This window comes from Puma concolor, chromosome A2, assembly GCF_028749965.1.
Source record: "Puma concolor isolate L17-30 chromosome A2, mPumCon1.1.hap2, whole genome shotgun sequence".
Classification (NCBI taxonomy): domain Eukaryota; kingdom Metazoa; phylum Chordata; class Mammalia; order Carnivora; family Felidae; genus Puma; species Puma concolor.
The window spans coordinates 166,175,002-166,196,394 of NC_141668.1; the positions used below are offsets into that span (position 1 = coordinate 166,175,002).

At 53.9% G+C, this 21,393-nt stretch overlaps 2 protein-coding genes across 4 annotated transcripts in view; one reads left to right on the top strand and one right to left on the bottom strand.

The window, feature by feature from the left end:
* Nucleotides 1-3,382, bottom strand: part of ELAVL1 (ELAV like RNA binding protein 1) — a 39,271-nt gene extending 35,889 nt beyond the window's left edge. The window contains exon 1 of the mRNA XM_086699230.1: nt 3,230-3,382. The gene's annotated coding sequence lies outside the window, so the exon portion shown is untranslated. The remainder of the gene's footprint in view (nt 1-3,229) is intronic.
* Nucleotides 3,383-3,503: 121 nt separating this feature from the next.
* Nucleotides 3,504-21,393, top strand: part of CCL25 (C-C motif chemokine ligand 25) — a 33,751-nt gene continuing 15,861 nt past the window's right edge. For 2 of the 3 annotated variants that reach the window (XM_086699232.1, XM_086699233.1), the window contains exons 1-2: nt 3,504-3,695; nt 4,209-4,340. In XM_086699232.1, coding sequence (XP_086555358.1) covers nt 4,307-4,340 — 34 coding nt within the window. In that variant the 5' untranslated portion in view covers nt 3,504-3,695; nt 4,209-4,306. Of the gene's footprint in view, nt 3,696-4,206; nt 4,341-21,393 lie in introns of those variants that run through there. The other variant, XM_086699234.1, reaches the window with a different exon arrangement.

A 21,393-nucleotide genomic window follows, 5' to 3' on the forward strand; every position in this document is an offset into this window, starting at 1 on the left:
TGAGACCCCCCCCCAACACGTATGGACACGTACGGACAACACCTTCTGCCCCTTCCTGTTTCGCAGCATGTCCATGTACGTGCGTTCTATTCCAGTGGCACTTTCCTGTCTACGTCCACATTCCCAACCACTCCTCTTGCCTTCGCTGTTTCTCTTACTGACCACTATCCTTCTACTCGTCACTCAGGGAGAGACCCAGAATCGTCCACTGCTGTCCTCTCTTGCTCACTCACGTCCCACATCTAAACACCCACTGAGTCCTGTGTCTCTTACATACCCAGCCATGTCTCAAACCCATCCCCCCTCTTTCCCTACCACTACAGCTCTGGGCCACATTCACAGCTTTTCCTACATAGAGGGAAGTGATCACCTCCTGACTGGTGTGCTGGCCTTCAGCATCATCCCCCTCCGACTCTTCCAACTGTGAGCAGATCTGACTTCTTCACTTTATGGCCTAAAATCATCCATGGCTGGCCTACAGGACAACATCCAACCCCTCTGCACAGCGGCCGCACGAGTCCTCGTGCCCTGCTTACTTCACTTTGCTTGCCCCCGAATTACCAGACTCCACGTGGTTCCCTGAACAAACCAAGAGGTTCCCACTCCCGTGCCTTTGCAGATGCCGTTCCTGTATCGTGCAAAGCTGTTCCCTGTGGTCTGTACCTGGCTAACCCCTCTCCCCGCCCCACTCCACCTCCTCCAGGAAGCATTCTGTGATCTCCTTTGCACACCAAAGCCTAGGTTAACAGTCTCCTTTCCTGTGCTTCCACACCAGTCAGTATATAACTGAAACGATCTGCCCACACACTGTAATCACCACTGCCTCCCAGAGCCTAGCAGTGGAGCGGGAGAGTTGGTTACAGGAGGGGAGCAGGACTCACTTCCCTTCTGCAGGCTGCTCTCCTCTGGTCTTCCCCTGACTTACAGGCTCTGGTCAGCCTCGCTGCCTCACTATTGCCACCTAGGGGCAAAAGGCAGCAACTGCACTTCCCTCACCATTCAACATTTGACTCCATTGAATGGGATGGGGACACAAGCGAGGAACAGTTGATTCTGGCGGGGGAGAGGGGAGGAGAAGGAGAGTAGCAATCAGAGGAGGCTTCAAATGGTGAGTGAGCTCTGAGTGGGGCCACAGAGCATGAGGAAAGGATCTCTAGGTGGAGGAGAACTGGGACGTGGCAGGCAGTGGGGACAACAGGCAAAGAGGGTCAGAGGTTCCGGTCTAGGTGCAGGTGAAATGCAAAAGGAAGGGAGGGTTAAAATGTGCAAGACCTGAGATCCTAAACTTTAGCTTTAAAGTCACCTACAGAGGTTAAAAAAATTAAAATTTCTTCCACCCAAAAACTTTTAATCAGGAGTGACACGATCAGATCTGCAGTAAAAAAAGACAACTTTTGCTGGAGTATGAAAACATGCAAATGGGAAGTGGGGAACAAGAGAAGCAATAAGCAAGCGGCAAAAAGCCAGTGTTTTCACAATTCTCTCGTTTCCACTTGCTGCACCATGACCTCACACTCAGCACACCCAGACTGAAACTCTGCCTCCTCAAAACCAGTGCTTCAACATAAACATTATTTATTTCCACATTCTGAGGTATTCCTATGTCTCAGCCTCTTTGTGGTCCTTGAGGTCACAAAATTTTGTTAACAGATGCCAACACTTTACACACAGAAGATGCTCAATGACAACTGGACGGAATTCTCCTGGCCACTTGTGATCATAAAGGCAATAAAATTCTGTAGTTAGGAGTAAGGACTTTGAGTCTGAGGACCTGAGTTCAAATCCCGCTTCAGCTACCCTACTGTGCGAGCCTGGTCAAAACCAGTGACCATTTGTTTGTCCTGAAGATGTAAAGTACACCAGCACCCATCTCAAGGGCTGGGGATAAAGCTCTGTGAAGTGACAAGCACATAGCAAACCCTCACTAAATACTGGCGATTATTTAAACTTTACCTATTCAGTGTTTCCCACACTCAGGCCATTGCTAGGAGCTTCCCACACTCTCAAATCCACACAGCAATTTTTCCACCCCATTTTACAGATAAGAAAACTAAGGCTCCCACAGTTGAATTTGTACAAGGTCTTGGGACCCCTGGATATCAAGGCATCAGCGTTGTGGCTGGAGGAACTTTTAGTAAAAGATCATTTAGTCCCGTGGTGGTTTTCGTGTGTGTGTGATACTTTTGGCAACGTCTGAAGACATTTTTGATCTTCAGCACTGGTGGGGGGGGGGGGGCATCTGATGCTGCTGGCATCTGATGGAATGCTAGTCAATAAATACTACAACGTGCATCCTACAATGCAAAGGACAGCCCTCCCCCTGCCAAACCAAGCGTGATAGACCTAAAATGTTAGTGCCCAGGTTGAGAAACCCTACTGTGGTCGGATCATCTTTCTCATTTTCCCACTTCTGGAGCAATGGCCATATGGATCCTATGTGCATACTTCTGCTAAGGGGCGGGGGGTGGGGGTGGGGGCTCTGTCCCTCCAGGGACAGCACAAGCAAAAGTTCTTCTCCACCTTCCCTGCACACAGTAGGTATCAAAACCCAGAAGCCTAGCATCAGAGGAGACCGGAAAAGGAAGAGCATCCATCCCCCATTGTTCAAATGCGTGCAGGTTGTGTTTTCAACACACACACACACACACACACACACACACATTTTACAAATCCCAACGTCCCACGCCCCAAAAACAGCTTTGTTAGAGATGGCGTTCAAAAAATATTTTTTTTCCCCCTAGGGTTCCCATACATCCTGAAGGGTATGCACACTTCTAAAAGGATCTCCGCTCGACCGCGGTCCTCTGACAACGACCACAAAAGAATCTGTAGGATTTCCCCCGGGAGCGAGCCTGTGGGCCGTGACCTCTGCGCGCTGAAGGCGCTCACCCCACTCCCTCGCCTCTGGCTTCTCTCTCCCGCCCCCGGCTCCCCGGCTCCCAGGACTACTAGGGCCCCGGCCGCGGAGCCCGGCCGCCAGGCGCGTGCCCACGCCGTGTCCCCTTCGCCCGCCCCTCGCGGCGGCTGAGGAATCCGGCCCGGGGCCTGTCGCCGGCGCCCACACCGGCCGGCCCCCGCCCGCCCGCCGCGGCCCGCGCGCGTCCCCTCCCGGCCCGGTGCGGCCTGGGCCTCGGCCGGTGCAGGCCCGCGGGCGCCCGCGGCCGGGCCAGGCGAGCTCAGGCCTGCCGCGGCCTACCCCGTCGGGGGCCGCCGAAGGCCCCCGTCTCACCTGGACTCGGGCGGGCGGGCCCGGGGCTGCTCCGGGGCGGGCGGGCGGCGGCGGCGCGGCGCTAACGGCTCCGCTCGGCCTCGGTAGCGGCGGCGGCGGCAGCGGCGACGGCGACGGCGGCGGCGGCTCCTCCTCAGCGCGCACGACCCGCTCCGGCCCGCGGCCCGGACACGCCCCCCCGGCGCGCGCGCCCATTGGCCGGCGTCCTCCACGGTGCGCTTCTCATTGGCCGGCGTGCCTGTCTCGGCGCCCAGGGGCGCGCGGCGGAGGCGGGACTTCCGGCTGGCGCCGCCTGCGAAGGGCTCGGCGGCCGGCGGAGACGCGGGTGGCCGGCGATGGCCGCGGTGGGGGCCGGCTGGGGCCCAGCCCACGGAGGCCGGCGGAAGGCGGTGGCCGAAGAGCCGCGCCCCTTGTGGAGCGCATGCTGTGTGACCCGCGCCTGTCTTTCCCACCGCCGCCCCGCCAGGTAGTAATGGTCAGCGCGCCATGGCTGTGGGGACAGGACCCGGGTTCGAATCCCGACCCCGACGTTTCCGCACTACGTGCCGTTGGGAAGGGACTGACGTCACTTCTCCGGGCCTCAGTTTCCTTATCTGGTATGGTGAGGAGGTGGAGCATGGGACGTGGTCAGCCTTAATTCAGCGTTGACTACTGGAGCTAGCGGGTTCCCAGAGGCCCAGCTCAGCAGTTAGTCATTAAAGTTTTATTGAGTGTCTACTATACGCCAGTCACTTGTATGGGCAGCGAACAGGCAAAAATGCTAGCCCCAAATGTTAGCCAGGGGCGTGATTTAAATTTTCTAGTAGCTGTGTCAGGGGAAAGAAAAGTTAAAAACAGTTACTTTTAACGATGTGTTTTATTTCAGTCTGTGCAAGATGTTCCTTCTACGTGTAATCAATATAAAAACTTAAGAGGTCTTTTACATCCTTTTTTTCTTTTCCCCCACAAGTCTCTGAAATCTTGTATGTCTTACACGTAGGGCCCATCTCAGGTTCGACCGGCTGCGTTTCAAGAGCTCAGCAAGCACGTGGCTCCTGCATTGGACCCTGCAATGCTAGTTGGGGAGACAGAAAAGAAATGAAGCGGATTCCACATCAAGTGGTGGAAAGGGGTAAGAAGAAAAAGTACATTGGGGAAGGGGAGTATGGGGAATGTGGGGGTTGCCCTTTGAAAGAGGGAGGTGGGGAAGGTTGAGAAGATGGCATGTGCGGAGGGATCGCAGGAATTGAGCAAGTAATTATGCCATTCGTTGTTTAGTTCCTTGTTTGGTAGAACTTCCTGCAGCGATGGGCATGTTCTTTATCACCGCTCATTTAGTAGCCATCAGTTCCAGGTGACTTTTGGGCACTTGACGTGTGGCTGGTGCCACCACAGCACTGGATTTTTAACTTCTTCATTTTTACTTAATTTAAATTTAGTACCATAATAAATAAATTAATTAATTTAGTGACATAGAGCTTGTGGCTCCTCTAGTGGATGGCATGGATTTAGTAGAATGTGGTGGCGTATTCTCTGAATCTGGTGCTGAATCTTCATGTGCATTCTTCTGTGTAATCCTCACAAAAGCTCTGTGAGATGGGAGTTTTTTGGTTTGTTTTTTGATTTTTTTTTTTTTAACGTTTATTTAGTTTCGGGAGAGAGAGAGACAGAGACAGAGCACGAGCAGGGGAGGGGCAGAGAGAGAGGAAGACCCAGAATCCGAAGCAGGCTCCAGGCTCTGAGCTGTCAGCACAGAGCCCGACGCGGGGCTCGAATCCACGAACCGTGAGCTCACGACCTGAGCTGAAGTCGGATGCTTAACTGACTGAGTCACCCAGGCGCCCCGAGATGGGAGTTTTAATCATTGTCGCCATGGTGAAGAATGAAATCCTTCATTTATTCATCTACGCCTTGTTATCATTCTCATGAATAGACTTTGTCTTTTGGAACAGTTTGAGATTTACGGAAATATTTGAAAGTACAGAGTTACCGTTTTCCCCACACCCAGTTACTCCTGTTAGTAACATCTTTCATTAGCACAATGCATTTGTTAGGATTGACGAAGCCGTAGGGATACATGTCAACCAAAGTTCATAGTTTACTAGATTTCCTTGTTTTTTACTTAACGTCCAGAATCCCGTGCAGGATGACACATTACTTTTAGTTGTCCTGGTACTCTGTTTTTTTTTTTTTCTTCCTTTTTTTTTGGAGTTATAATTGACATGTAACACTATTAGTTTTAGATGTGCAGCATAACAATTTGGTGTATGTGTATAACATAAGATAATTACTACAATTAGTTAACGCCCGTAATTACAAATATCTTGTTGCTGTTGCAATGAGAACTTTTACGATCCTATTCACTGAGATGGCCTGCTTTTTTTTTTTTTAATTTTTTTTTAAAGTTTATTTCTGAGACAGAGCATGAGTGGGGAGGGGCAGAGAGAGAGGGAGACACAGAATTCGAAGCAGGCTCCAGGCTCCCAGCTGTCGGCACAGAGCCCGACGCGGGGCTCGAACTCACAAACTGTGAGATCATGACGCGAGCCAAAGTCGGTCGCTCAACCGACTGAGCCACCCAGGCGCCCTGTTTCTTTAGGCTCCTCTTGGCTATGGCAGATTCTCAGACTTCCCTTGTTTTTGATGATTTTGAGAAGGACCGATCAGGTATTGTAGAATGCTCCCCTGTCGGAATTTATCTGGTCTTTTCCTTGTGGTAAGACTGGGATGGGGTTTGTGGGGAGGAAGACCACAGATGTAAGGTGTAACTCTCATCACACCCCATCAAAGGTATATACTCCCATCGTGTTCTGTGCCTGTTGATGTTGGCCTTGATCGTGGGCCAAGGTAGCGTTTGTCAGGTTTGTCCACTATAAAGTTACTTCCCCCTCCCTCTCTGTACTGTATACTTTGGAAGAAAGTCACTGTGTGCAGCACATACCTAAAGAGCGGAGAGGTACATCCCCTTCCTTAAGTGAGGTATCTATGTAAATTCTGTGGAATTCTGCATGGGAGATTTCTCTTCTCTCCCTGATTTGTCAGCTTATTCATTACGTTTTTAATGTGTATTTATTATTTTTGGGAGAGAAACAGAGTGTGAGCGGGGGAGGGGCAGAGAGACAGGGAGACACAGAATCCGAAACAGGCTCCGGGCTCCGAGCTGTCAGCACAGAGCCTGACGCGGGGCTCGAACTCAAACCGCGAGATCACGACCTGAGCTGAAGTCAGACGCTTAACCGACTGAGCCACCCAGGCGCCCCCAGCTTATGCATTATGTGATTATATCAGTGTGATCTCTAGATATTTATTTTATTCTTTGGGCTATAACCCAATACTACTTTATTTTATTTGAATTATTCCAGCTTTGGCCATTGAGGGTGCTTTCAGTTGGCTCCTGTGGTTCCTCGACACATTCCCGTCTGTGTATTTGGTTTGGGGTTTTTTGGTTTTCTTGGGAGCACTTCCTTACTCTGGTACTACAGGCTGCCTCGGGTTTATCTCACATATTTCCTGCCCCAGTCCCAGAATCAGTCATTTCTCCCAGCCTGGTTCCTTTTATTAGAGAGTAGTGTTAGAAACCAAGATCTGGGGGCACCTGGGTGGCTCAGTCAATTGGGCGTCCGACTTCAGCTCAGGTCATGATCTCGCAGTCTGTGGATTCGAGTCCCGCATTGGGCTCTGTGCTGACAGCTCAGGGCCTGGAGCCTGCTTCGGATTCTGGGTCTCCCTCTCTCTGCTCGTCCCCTGCTTTCACTCTGTCTCTCTCTCTCTCTCTCAAAAATAAATAAACGTTACAGAAATAAAAAATAAAAATAAGATAAAAAGAAACCAAGATCTGGGCACTTGGAATGCTTGTTGCTACTGGGGTATTGTTTCTTTTCGGTCATCGAAAGTTTTTTTTTTTAAGTTTATTTTATTTATTTTGAGAGAGAGAGAGAGAAAGTGTGAGCAGGGGAGGGGCACAGAGAGAGGGAGAGAGAGAATCCCAAACAGGCTCCAGACCATGACCTGAGCCAAAATCAAGAGTCGGATGCTCAACCGGCTGAGCCGCTCAGGTGCCCCTTAGGTCATCGATACTTTTTAATCACCCACAGTGTAGCCGGTGCAGATGCTCAGCCCTGGGGATACAACAGTGACCGTGCTAGAACGGGCATCTGCCCTCACGGAAGTCCCAGTCAACCTGTGGGTGCAGGCTTAAGAGGGCAACTCCAACATCGACTGGGTAAGTTATTTAACGTCTCTGAGCTTCAGCTTCTGTGAAATGGGGGTGATTATAATACTTTGTGAAGGCACTGGGAGAATTAAGTGAAATCACCCACTTTTAGACCCTTTGGAACAGAGTGTGGCATGAAGTACTTATTAAATCCTATTCTTGTTAACAGTGATGAGAAATCACACAATGACTATCGTTACAAAATTTCAAAATAATTACAGTCTGCAGAGGTTCAGAGTGCCAGCAAAGCATGTAGCAGGAGAGCCTGACTTCATTTTGGAGTGACCAGGGAAGACTTTCCAGGTCAGTGGGGTTGCAGCTGAGGCAGGAAGGGTAGGTCACCAGGCAAACAGGGACAGAATGTTTCAGGCAGCAAGAACAGCGAGTGCAAAGGCCCTGAGGCAGTTGGGAACCTGGCACACTTAGGAACTGAGAAAAGGCCAGTGGTGGAGACGGGGGCAGGAGAGGAGACTCATGGGCTGGAAGGGGCGAGTCACACGGCCTGGTGAGCCGTGGCGAATCGAGACTCAGTCTGAAGCGCAAGGGACGTGACTTGTCCAAAGGCACATGTCTCGCAAGGACAGTCAGGATTGGAACCCAGGTCAGCTTGGTCTCAGAGATCTTTATTTTCTTGGTCTGAATTTAAGGTGGGAAATTCTCGCTCTGGGGTTTTGTTTGTTTGGTTTTTGGTTTAGGTAAGAAGCGTAGTTTTGGTTTTTAGGGGTTGGAATCTGAGTACACTCTAGCTACCAAAGTTCTAGATTCTTCTTGGTGTCACTTTAAGTTCGGAGGGCCCGTGAGGTCAGGAGACCCAAAGATAACTTAGCCTGCACCCCCGCACTTGAACACATCACTCCCTGAAGGAGAGGAGGACACACAGACATGTAAGTCCAGCCAGGGTGACGGGATAGGCACAGAGCCACCTCGTGGAGGGCAGCGTCCAAGCTGGAACACAGTGGGAGCATGTGGGACGTGGGGCTTCCGGATGGAGGGGCCCGAGGGCACGAAGGCGCGATCTGTCTTGGGGGATCTGTTGGGGAACGGGAACCATCAGGAGTGCTGGATGCAGATTGTGAGGTGGGACTAGATGCCAGTCTCCAGCTTCGGAGGGCCCTGGTGAGTCTGGCAGAGATGGGATTTTATCCCGTGGACCAGAAGCTGGCAGATTATAGCTCAGTTCAGCCTACACCTGGTTTTGTTGGCCTGTACGTAAAAACGATGCTTCCATTTTTAAGTGGTTGAAAAGATAACGAAAGAGGAGGTCCCTGCTGGCTCAGTCGGTGGAGCATGTGAGTCTTCGTCTCAGGGTCGTGGGTTCAGGCCCCACGTTGGACGTGGAGCCGACTTAAACAAAACCAGAAGCAAAAGCAGAATAGCATCTTGTGACACGAGGAAATCACAGTTTGCTTGTCGCCATCAGGTTTGATAGTGACACAACGACGCCTGTTGTCTGCATGTGGCCCATGGCTGCTTTCTGGCCATAACAGAAGCAGATTTGCTCAGGCAGGGCCTGCGTCACGGCTGTGCAAACTGTATAATCTCCTAGGGCTCTGCACTTCTGTCCCCATGTTAAAATTCTTTTTTTTTAGTGATGCTTATTTTTTGAGAGCGAGAGAGCATGAGCGGGGGAGGGCCAGAGGGAGCGAGGGAGACAGAGAATCCAAAGCAGGCTCCAGGCTCCGAGCTGTCAGCACAGAGCCCGACACAGGGCTCAAACCCGTGAACCATGGGATCATGACCTGAGCCAAAATCAAGAGTCAGACACTTAACGGACTGAGCCACCCAGGCACCCCACGGTTTTAAAATTCTTAATAACACACGAATAAGAGTCCCCTCCTTTTTATCTTGCACTGGGCCCTGAAAATTGTGTAGCCAGTCCTGGTAACGGAGGCCAGATGGCCCCCAAAGCCTACAGTATTTACTGTTGGACCCTCTTCAGAACAAGTATGTGAATTCTCTTATGGTGGACAGAATAACAGCCCCCAAAGATGTCCATGTCCTAATCTCTTGGCACCTACGACTGTGTGACCTTACCTGGCAAAGGGGACTTTGCAGATGGTATTAAGGATCTAGAGAGGGGGAGATTATTGTGGATGATCTGCATGGGACATGTAATCACAAGGATCTTACAAGAGGAGGGGAGGAGGATCAGAGTCAGAGAAGATGTGATGACAGAAGCAGAGGTCAGAGTTCGGTGATCCCGTTGCTGGCTTTGAAGGTGGAGGAGGCGCCTTGAGGCACAGAATGCAGGCAGCCCCTAGAGGCTAGAAGAGGCCAGAAACAGATTTCCTCCTAGCACTTCCAGAAGGGCCGCAGCCCTGCTGACACCCTGCTTGTAGTCTGGCAAGACTGATGTCAGACTTCTGACCTCTAGGACCGTAGGAGAATAAATGTGTGTTGTTTCAAGCCACCGAGATCGCAGTCATTCGTGACAGCAGCCTCAAGGAACCAGTACACCTGCCATAGGCAGTGAGCATGTAAAAGAACTTGTCTCGTAGCCAAAGAGAAATGTATGTATGTATGTACGTTTATTTTGAGAGAGAGAGAGAGAGAGGGAGAGAGAGAGAGAGAGAGGGAGGGAGGGAGGGAGGGAGAGAATCCTAAGCGGGCTCTGTGCTGTCCGCATCAGAAGCTGTGACATCTGAACCATTTACAGGGTTCCCAAAGTGGGTGGGGGCTATTTTGGTGCCATAAGAAATGGGTGTCGCTGTCCAGTGAGCCGTTCACTGGTCAGCTCCCAGAGCCGAGGCACCAAAGCAGATATTTGTTCTGAGAACAGAGGCCGGGCAGGCCTGGACAAGCCCAGAGAACCTTCGGGCACTCAGGCACTTCACAGCCCCAACTCTGGTCTGATTCCATCTCGAGTACTGAGTAGGTCAGTTGTGTGAAGAAATAAGAAGCTATATTTCTTCTCAGGCAGCAGCATTTATTTCAGGTGAGCAGCGGTTTGGAGCTCAGGTCCCTGATCATTTCAGAATTGGAAAACCAGGTAGCCAAGGCTCCTTCTGGGTGTCGGTCCCCTGTGGTTCCCACTTGCGCACATTTCTGACCTGGAAGGCCCGTCCCTGGAGCAGGCATAGAGATGCGGGGCTGTCTTTCAGGAACCACTGTGCTAGTAACTTCCCTGCGCCTCTGTTTGCTTCTTAGTGAAAGGCAGGTGGCAGCACCTGCTCAGGGACACAGGGGGAGCGGGCACTGGGCAGAGCACGTGGCGCCGTTAACGCCCCAAAGAGCAGCACGGCCCCGCTTCTCGTCTGAAAACCGCGGCTCCTCGACCGCCACCTGAGATAACGTGGGTCACTGACCTGGGCGAGCTTGGCAAGTTTTGTTTTCCAGAACGATCTCTCTGCATCTGACTGACCTGTAAGCATTCCACTGCAAGAACGGCCCTGGACGCTTTATCTCTCATCAGGTCAAAGGCTAGGAAAGGCCCTGTAGCTCTGGCTCCCGGGGTCACAGAGTGGCCTGGCCTCCCCTCTTGTCCTGGCATATCGCCCATAGCGATCGCTTTCACTTCCAGGTGTATGCACTCGGTCACCCGCGTTTCTACAGTGACCTGAGTAGCCACTCTCACTTTTGTTTTTCATTTTTAAGATTTCTGATTTTTCCTTTCTGTGCCAAACGAGGTCTCTCGCTTTGCCTGTAGATGTTTCACGTGTATTTGTTGGGTTTTCTGCAGTGATTTTTGTGAATGTTTCTTTTCTTTTCTTTTTTTAAATGTTTGTTTATTTTTGAGAGAGAGAATGTGAGTGGGTTAAGGGCAGAGAGAGAGGGAGACACAGAATCCGAAGCAGGCTCCAGGCTCCGAGCTGTCAGCACAGAGCCCGACGCGGGGCTCGAACTCGTGAGCTGTGAGATCATGACCTGAGCCGAAGCCAAACGCTTAACCGACCGAGCCACCCAGGCACCCCTCTTTTATTTTTTTTAATATTTCTTAATGTTTATTTATTTAAAAAAATTTTTAATGTTTATTTTTGGAGAGAGAGCACTAGCAGGGGAGGGGCAGAGAGAGAGCAAGACACAGAATCTGAAGCAGGCTTCAGGCTCTGAGCTGTCATCACAGAGCCTGACACAGGGCTCAAACCCATGAACCACGAGATATGTGAATATATGTGTGTGTGTATATATATACATATACATGTATATATATTTTATTACTTATTTATTTTGAAAGAGAGGGAAGGAGGGGCAGCGAGAGAGGGAGAAAGAACCCCAAACAGGCTCCGTGCCGTCAGCACAGAGCCCAGTGCAAGGCTCGATCCCATGAACCATAGGGTCGAGATCTGAGCCGAATTCAAGTCAGATGCTTAACCAACTGAGCCACCCAGGCGCCCCTACGAACATGGTTTCCACGCTCTTGGGTGTACAGCCAGAAGTGGAATGGCTGGGTCACATGGTAACGCTATGTTTAACTTTAAGAAACCACCAGGCTGGCTTCCCTGATCTTGTCTTTATAAACGAGCTGGAGACTTCGAGCTCGCGAGTCACTGGCAGGGAGGTAGCCTCTGCGACGCTTCTCCAGCCTTGTTCTTCCTCCAGCCCACAGGGAGCAGGCCAGGGACTCACGTACTCGCCACAGTCCATGTGCACGGTGCCTCCCACCTGCCCCTGACGAGCTGGGGCAGGAGCACCAAAGGATGGATGTTTCTGTTACCAGGTTCTGCCCCCGCCCCCATCAACACCCACACTCCCTGTATCATAAAAAATCTTCAAACCTCCCAGCTCCCCAGACAAAATACCCAAAGCACACCCAGCAGCCTTTCTCGGAGCGCTCCGGGCACCCTGAACTCTGTGTCAAGAGCCAGTTGTGTGATAGGAACAAGCCAGGGGTTATCAGTCTATTAAAAGCTCACACAAATCGATAAGAACCAAAGGAGCAAAGATCAAAAACAGTTCGCAGGAGGGGAGAGTCAACAAACCTCAGAGCAGCTCTCCCACCGAGTTGTCGAGGCCCAAGGATGAGGGCTAGTCCAGGTGAAGATCATGCCAGAACCCCCCACGTTGGCTCTCTTCGGGGGCGGCAGCCCCATTAAATTGGGAAGACACCCATTTTAAGATACCTGCCCAGCACAGAAGAGGGTTCATATTCTGCTCCTGTGGTCGTACCACTCACAGTGATTCTGAGTCACCCGTGGAAGGGCTGTCTGCAGGAGGATGTTACTTTTTCTCCTATAAATTAAAAAAATTTTTTTTTTATTTTTGAGAGAGAGAGAGAGAGAAAGCTAGAGGAGGAGGGGCGGAGACAGAGAATCCCACGCAGGCTCTGCACTGACAGCACAGGGCCCGACATGGGGTGTGAACTCGGGAACCGCGAGATTGTGACCTGTGAGGAAGTCAAGAGTCGGATGCTTAACCGGCTGGGCCACCCTGGCGCCCCCCGGAGGACACTTCTCGTGGACTTCAGTGACTCACCTTTGGCTTGGCATCAACCTGAATGCCCAGAGGTGAGGCTGGCTCGGTGAATTGCACGTCCGCTAGAAAAGACAGGAGGCCTGCAACCGTATGGAATAAGAGGGGCTCCCCGCCTCCAGGGGGACCACTGTGTGGATGCAGTTCAGTCTTCACAGTCAGCCTCTGAGCTGGGTCCTCTTAGCCCCATTTTACAGAAGGATCAAGTGGGCGCAGGATCACACGTTCCCAGAGATCGGCAGAGAGGGGCCACTGGCTGGGACCGTGGTGCTAAATAAAGAGCTCATGATGTACGGGAACAAGGTGGGGCACAGAATTGCACCTGCACCGCACATGACCCTCTACCCCAGGCTGGGAAAATGAGGGGGAGAGTAGGGTACGGGCCCAAGGGGATGGACAGTACGAAAGACCAAGTGGGATGCAGATGAGAGGTGGGTGGGGTCTAGGAGAGAGGAGCGTCCGGAGGAGAAAGTTTGCATGGACCACTGTGGAGAAGGAGAGCTCAGCTGGGTGGGGGGTCATCGGCTCATGGTGGCATCTTGGGGGGGGGTTCTTTCCACTCCCCCATTCAACTGGGGCCCAGTGGCTTAAGATGGTTGAGTTTAGAGGGAAGGACCCTCCTCAGTGCAGTTAACGCACCAGGTCCACACAGGAGAGTGGAGAAGCCATGGCCATGGAGGAAGGGTCTGTCTTGATCTTTGTTCCTTCCCCACATCCGTAGGCACCCGATACGCCGCTGTCTCAGGTACGTCCTGGACCCTGGACGTAGTGTTTGCTCTGGCGGCCATAACCAGGCAGCCCGGTCTGGGTGGTTTATGAACAACAAATTTGTTTCCTCGCGTTAAAAGCATCAAATAAATGTTTTTGGTTGTATTTTTAAAGATTTCATTTTTGAGTCCTTTGTACACCATCCTGGGGCTCAAACCCACAACCCCAAGATCAAGAGTCACACGCTCCACCGACTGAGCCGGCCAGGCGCCCCTAAATAAACGGTTGATACTATTATATGTATCTGATGGTATGTTTTAAATACAGTCTTCTTCTCGTCTAAAAAAATATTTCCTCCTGGTTCGTTCTGGAGGCCAGAAGCCCAAGATCCAGGTGTGGGCAGGGCTGGTTTGTTCTGAGGCGTCTCTCCTTGGCCTGCAGATGGCCGCCTTCCCCCCCCACCCCCCCGTGTCCTCACACGGTCTTCGGTGCGCATCTGTGTCCTAATTTCCCCTTTTTGTAAGGACACCAGTCATACTGGATCAGGGCCCACCCTGATGGCCTCATTTTAACTTGATCACCTCCTTTAGAGGCCCTCTCTCCAAACACAGTCACATTCTGAGGTCCTGCAGGGTGGGGCTGTGACACATGAGCTCCGGACGTGGGGACACCATTCAGTCCACAACACTAGGGAAGTGTGTGATTTGTGCCACAGCCCCCCGGGTTCCCGCAGGGGTTGGCCCAGGAGCTCAGGCGGCCCCTCGTCATCCGTGGGCACCGCCCAGCCTTCCACGCTTCAGGAAGCAGGATTCTGGGGCTTGGACACCCCATTCTCTGTGGATGGGGCTGACCTGGGGCCCCGGTGGGGGGATGGGGAGCCATACATCAGGGACTCCAGCCCAGAGAGCAGCCACATGGAAGTCCACAGAGGCCGGCCAGATTAGCTACGGTCAGCAAGGAGTAAAAGTGGGGTCCGGCCATCTTCCCAGAGCAACCCTCCTATCCCCAGGAGCAAGGGTCTTCTCGGTCTCACACCGAGGGGAGCCCCCACGGACACATGCTGTCCTTCCTCCCCCTCTCTGTACTGCTGCACGGGGGCTTGCTCGGCCCAGACCTCCGCCTCCCTCCTCCCTGGCCAGCATGCCCCGTCCCTTCCCCTAGAAGGGCAGTAAGTCTGTCTCCCTACCCCCACCACCATGCCACGAAGAAAGCAGCGGTGAGACCCCCGGCACGGGGTCCAGCTCAGGTAAGCAGTCACCAGCATGAGCCCTGCTCTTCCTGGTCACGGTGGCCCCTTGAGGGACCGGCTGAGTCTTGTCACCCCCGCTGCCCAGCACAGGGCCCGGCACCCGGCAGGTGTCAAAGGTTTGCTGGCCGAATGGACAAGAAGCAGGCCCTTCCAAGACCGTAGCCTGGGCTGATAGTGTTCTGGCAGGGCCTGCCTCTAGCCCCGCCCCCACCAGCAAATCAGGCCCCCGAAGCTGGGGGCCCTTGTACCCCTGCCCCGGCCCAGTGACCACACATCTGACTCCAGGGGTGTCGCTGACCGTGTTACAGGGCAGCAGCAACAAGGAGCTGGAGGGGGACAGCTCACCCCCAACGCCCTCCTTTTGTCCTGGGTCTGTCACCTGCTGCCCTGTGCTGCGTGAGTGAACTAGCTTAGTCCCCACCCAGTGACCAGTGTCCTTAGCACACCATCTGCCTCACTTTCCCAGCATGGGGACCCAGAGGCCAGGGCAGTCAGCCTGGGGAGGGGTGGGGTGGGGAGGGGTGGGGAAGGGTGGGGTGGGGTGGGTGGAAAGCACTGCTCCTGTTCCATCCTCTTCTTCCTGGGCCTTCAAATTCCCCAGCTAGGAGTGTCCAACCCACTCAAATGTACCCAGTGCAGGCCAAGGGTCAGGAGAAACTGAAAACTGCTTTTCTCAAGAAAGGCGGGACTGGTGTCAGAGGCCAAAGGTCATGGAGCAGAAACCCTCCAAGGGGGTGGTGGAGCCCCTCGGGGTTTGGAGACACGGCCAGGAGACAGGTGCTAGTAGCTATGCTGTAGGGGCACTGGCCATTGGGCCAGAGGATTCTTTGTGGTGAGGGGGCGTCCCTCCTCTCCTGCTGTGACAACCACCTCTCTCTCCAGACGTTGCCAGGTGTCCCTTGGGGGCAGAATTGCCCCGGGTGAGAATCCCTCACTTTGCAGAACTGAGCCTGGAAAGGGGTCTCCCTTGCCTGGCTTCTCGGGCTGATGTCAAAGGCCTTCAGATCACATCTGGGTGACCCACCATTTTCCAGAACTGGGTCCACATATCCCTTCCCTGAAGAAGTGTTTCGTGGGCACCTGTCTCAGAAATGTGACCCCCATGGCTGCTGCTGCAGGCAGAATAATGCTCCCCCCCACAAGATGTCCATTGTCCTGATCCCCAGAACCTGAGACTATGTCACCTTACATAGCAAAAGGGACTCTGCAGATGTGGTTAAGGCTCTGGAGATGAGATGATCCTGGATTATCCAGGTGGCCCCATGTCATCACAAGGGTCCTGAGGACAGGGAGGCCAGAGGGTCAGAGAAGGAGAGTGGCGACAGAAGCAGGCTGCAGAGGCAGAGACCGGAAGGTGCTTCATGGCTGGCTTTGCAGGAGGAGGAAGGCCATGAGTCGGGGCGTGCAGGCCACTCTAGAAGGCGGAGGAGGTGAGGACACAGATCGGCCACAAAGCCTCCGGGATGATCTTGGCCCTGCCAACACCTTGATTTTAGGACTTGTGCCCTCTAGGACTGCAGGCTCATAAATCTGCGTTGCTTTAAGCCACCGTGGCTGAGGTCATTTGTTGTAGCCGCGACAGGGAACCTGGATAGGTGTGCACTCTGGAGCCGGAGCCAGGAGGGCCACTGGGTGGTCGGGCTGGCACCTGCCTCTCTTGGGGTACGAGCTGTGTTGTATCCGGAGGCTGCTGTCTCTCCCACTAGATGCCAAAGACTCGCGTGAAGGTTGGGGGTCAGGGCTTGGGTGCATCAGGCTTTCTCAGGCTGAGAACACTGAGATGATGGCAGACAAAATGACCATGTTTTTTCCCACCCCACACCCCCAAAAGCTACACCTAAAAAGACCAAAAAGCCCCAGTCTTCGCTTCACGTTGCAGACTTTGAAAGGCTTCCCATGTTCTTCCAGGTGTCCCGGGCCCAGTTCTTTTCTCCCCCATCCCCAGGAGGAGACATCTTTGACTTTTATAGCTAATGTCAAAGGGCAAGTGAATTTTGCATCCAGGGATTCACAAGTGGATACATGGCCCATGAGGCACCAACAGCCCTTTCATCAGCAGCTAAAACACCAAAGGGGGGTTGTTGTGTGGCCTCAGCCTGAGCCCAGAGAAAGGGATCAGGGACAGAACCTTGAGAAAATGCTCTTGTCTCAGAGATGATGGAGAGGAGGGGAGAAGGACGCAAAGCAGGTGTACCTGTGCAGCAAAAGCAGGCAGGAGCCACAGCGGAGCCACCAGGGGCCTGTGAGCCAGGAGTCCAGAAGTGGGAGGTGATGGGGACAGTGAGGCGGGAAGGGTCAGCGATGCCGCGCTTCTTTGGGTCGAGGAGACCAGAGACACATCACTGGTGTTCATCCACTGCCGAAGGGGGCGGCTGCAGAGACAGGCGAGAGGGGAGAGTGGGCGGTGAGAGCAGAGGGGTGAGGAGTGTGTCAATTCCAGTTTTTCTTTTCTATATTCTGATGCTTTGACATCTTGGGGCCTCGCTGCTCCGGGAAGGACCGCCCTGCCCAGGCCGGGCTAGTTCCTAGAGATAACACAGCCCTCGCCTGCCACAGCACCTATGTGTGCAAAGCAGCCAATCAGAGCCCCTGCCTAGCAGGTGGCCTCGTGCCAAGAGGCAGGGTCCACTTGCCCTGATCTCCCCGGGGCCAGGTCCCCGACAACTAGGCTTGCCCCTCCACCCCAGAGCCCACCGAGATGATTCAAAGTAGCCAATCCCAAATCTGTCCACCTTGCCTTTTCGTCCTGTAGAAACCACAGTAAAGGCTCCTGCCCACCTCTCTGCCTCCTGCCAGCCCCTGGTGCTTCCCCGTGGGGCCCCGCATGGTGTGCTGTGTGCCCTCCTCGTGGGATCTGTGAGTAACTGTTTAAAAAAAGTTTACTTATTTTGAAAGAGAGCGTGCACACGAGCAGGGGAGGGGCAGAGAAAGAGGGAGAGAGAGAATCCCAAGCAGGCTCCACGCGAGCCTGATGAGGGGCTCAGACCCACCAAACTGTGAGATCATGACCTGAGCCGAAATCAGGAGACGGGCGCTTAACCGACCGAGTCACCCACCAACTGTCTTTCCGATGGCAACTGTCTCTTGATCTGTTGGCCTCACCATACCTGAATAATAATAAAACCGACATTTAAAACACTGAGGGACAGGGGCGCCTGGGTGGCGCAGTCGGTTAAGCGTCCGGCTTCAGCCAGGTCACGATCTCGCGGTCCGTGGGTTCGAGCCCCGCGTCGGGCTCTGGGCTGATGGCTCAGAGCCTGGAGCCTGTTTCCGATTCTGTGTCTCCCTCTCTCTCTGCCCCTCCCCCGTTCATGCTCTGTCTCTCTCTGTCCCAAAAATAAATAAAAACGTTGAAAAAAAAAATTAAAAAAATAAAATAAAATAAAATAAAACACTGAGGGACAGATCTGTCACTGGAGATGGGCAGAGAGGAGAAAATGGGGTACAAAGGAGGCAGGGGGAGTGGGTGCTCGGGTCTCTTTGTCTCGGTGACGCTGGATGAGGGGCACTGATCACTCAGCTCGAAGCCCACAAGAGCTCGCGCGTACAGGAGGTGACCCAACAGGTCCCATCATCCAGACTCGGCGCTCGCAGGACTCCCCGTCGGCTTTGGACCCATCAGCACACCTTAGCCCTCTGCGGGCCCCGCCCCTGGGGCCCCTGGAGGACCAGGCCTTGCCTCCGTGCTGGCCGGCACTGGCTGGCACCAGCAGGCAGCCTCGGAAGAAGCTGCCACTCACCTCTGGACACAGCCCCGCCCCGCGGCACCCAAACACACGCCTGGTGACCGGCCTCTGTAGGCAGCCGTGGGAGAGACGCGGAGCAGCTTCGGCCGAGCACCAGGCCGTCCAGCCGCCCAGCCGCCCAGCCGCCCGGTCCTGACTCCCTGCTGCGGTCAACTCGGGTGCAGCCTGGGGCCCCGCAGGGCTTTCGGGCTCCTCGGCTGACCCGTCCCTTCTTTTTTAACCGAGGGACCACATAGCCCAGTGGCCGGGGGGTGCTGGCGTGCTGCAGTCAGCCCTGACTCCTTGGGCACGTGACCGACTCTGCTGTCACATGGGTGGATATAAAGTTCCTCAGGATGGGACCCGGCATGTAGCCAGCCGACCACCTTGCACTCTGGAACAGTGCCTGGCACGTGACAGGCACTCACGAAGCAGGTGTGGTCCTCAGGCCGTCCCAGTCCAAGAGTCCTGACCCCTGCTGGCAGTGCCCTTGACCACGCCAAGGCCCCTGCCGTGCAGATCCAGGGCTGCGCGGCCACCAGCCCTCCTAAGCCACCTGCCGTGACTACTACAGTGTCCCCCTACTCCAGGCCCCCCTGCGGGACCCGGAGGCTAGGCCTGCCAGCGGATCCACCCGGAGCCCCGTGCCTCCCGCATCCGCCCATCCACAGCGTTGGCTCTGAAGAACGGTGACCCGGGTCGATCTTCCTCGTCAACCTCACGGTGGCGGGGGGAGGGTGCTGAGGAGCTGGTGGAGCTTCAGGACCCACGGGGTGGCCGAGCCTTCCTCAGGGTGCCGGGAAGCCGGACTGCGGTGGCCGGGAGAGCAGGCTGGACACGGAGGCGCGTGGGGTACGCTCGCAGGAACGCGTGACCCGCTCACAACCAGAGCTGCGCAGAGCGGCCCCCGCGCAAATGGCCGAGTCACTCACGTAACTGCGCCGAGAGAGTGAGATCCGCCAAAGAATTGGTGGCCACGTGCCTAAGCAGCTTGCGCCAGCTGGGGCCCCAGAGCCCCTGGGTGTCTTTTTGATGAGGACGCCCCGGGACAGTGACGCTAGCCGAGCCTCCAGCGGGCCTCCCCACGGCCGCGCGAGTGGCTTCCGTGCCAGGCGGCGTGTGCCCGCTGTGCTTGCCCTTCCCTTTTCTCTCAGCTGCAGGGGGACGTCCACGTCACCTCTTTTACCCTTACCGTTCTTTCAAAGAAAGTCGTTGGCTACCCCTTCCCCCGAAGCGAAAGGAGACAGAAACCCCTTGTTCCCGAGGAACCGCATGTGCCTGGTGTGCCCCGTCTGGGGGTTCCTTGAGGCGATGACAAGGCACTGGCCTTTGTCTTGCCCAGTTGCAACTCTCTCAAAGCAGGAAGGGACTGTGCAGAAGAGCAAGGTGCTCCCACGGCGGGGGTGGGGGGGGGGTGGCAAGATTACAGCTGGGACAAACAGTGGATGTGCTGAAAGCCTGAGAGGAGGAGCTGGGGAAGGAGTTACTGGGGAGGGGGGAGTTACTTGGGAGGAGTTACTTGGGGGGAGAGTGACTTGGGAGGAGTTACTTGGGGGGGGGATTACTTGGGGGGAGGAGTTACTTGGAGGGGTTACTTGGGAGCAGTTACTGGGGGGGTAGTTACTTGGGGGAGAGTTACTTGGGGGGAAGTTACCTGGGGAGGAGTTACTGGGGGGGGGGAGTTACTTGGGAAGAGTTACTTGGGGGAGAGTTACTTGGGGGAGAGTTACTTGGGGGGAGGAGTTACTTGGGGGGGTTACTTGGGAGGAGTTACTAGGGGGGTAGTTACTTGGGGGAGAGTTACTTGGGGGGAAGTTACCTAGGGAGGAGTTACTGGGGGGGGAGTTACTTGGGGGAGTTATTTGGGGGGGAATTACTTGGGGGGAGAGTTACTTGGGAAGTTACTGGGGAGGAGTTACTGGGTTGGGGAGTTACTTGGGAAGAGTTACTTGGGGGAGAGTTACTTGGGGGAGAGTTACTTGGGGGGAGGAGTTACTTGGGGGGGTTACTTGGGAGGAGTTACTGGGGGGTAGTTACTTGGGGGAGAGTTACTTGGGGGGAGGAGTTACTTGGAGTTACTTCAGGGGAAATTACTTGAGGGGAGAGTTACTTGGGGGGAGGAGTTACTTGGGGGGAAGCTTACTTGGGGGAGTTGCTTGGGAGGAGTTACTTGGGGGAAATAATGGTTTTGAAAAGCCTCCCATGCCCAGGTCCGGATGCATGCTCAGAAAAGACTGTAGAAACCCCTAGGTGTTCCCCCCATTCAGGCTCACCACAAGCAGGAAGTAAAGACCAAGGCAGATTGGTAAACAACCTGGCTTGGTGTTGCAGGAGCACCCCAACCCAGACTAGTCTGCAAAGAACAGGAAAGTACGTTGTCTCCTTTCCTCTCTTCTCTCCTCTTTCCTTTCTCCCATTCTCCCCTCTTCCTCTTTTTCGCCTCTTCCACCTTCCTCCTTCTCTTCCCTCCTCGTCCTTCTTGTCTTCTTCTTTCAGGCATTGAAGAAAGTTCTGTCCAACAATTAGCTGATTAGAAGCCAAAGGAACTGACGCTTCAGAGACCACACACAACAAGAAATACAGTCTTTAAAAAATATTTTAGAAAAGTCATGGGCATCCCAGAGGCAGGAGAGAAAAAGAGAAAGACTATTCAGAGACACCATGGCTGAAAACTTACCAACTTTAATAACGGTCATCCATCTGTGCAAGCAGCTCAGCAAACTCCTAGCAGGATAACTGGAAGAGATCCACACCAGGACATTATAATTGAACTGTTGAAAAATAAAGACAAAGAGAACCTGTCAAGTAGCGAGAGAGAAGTGACTCATCACATACAAGGGGTCTCCAATCAGTAACAGCTGATTTTTCACCGGATATTGTG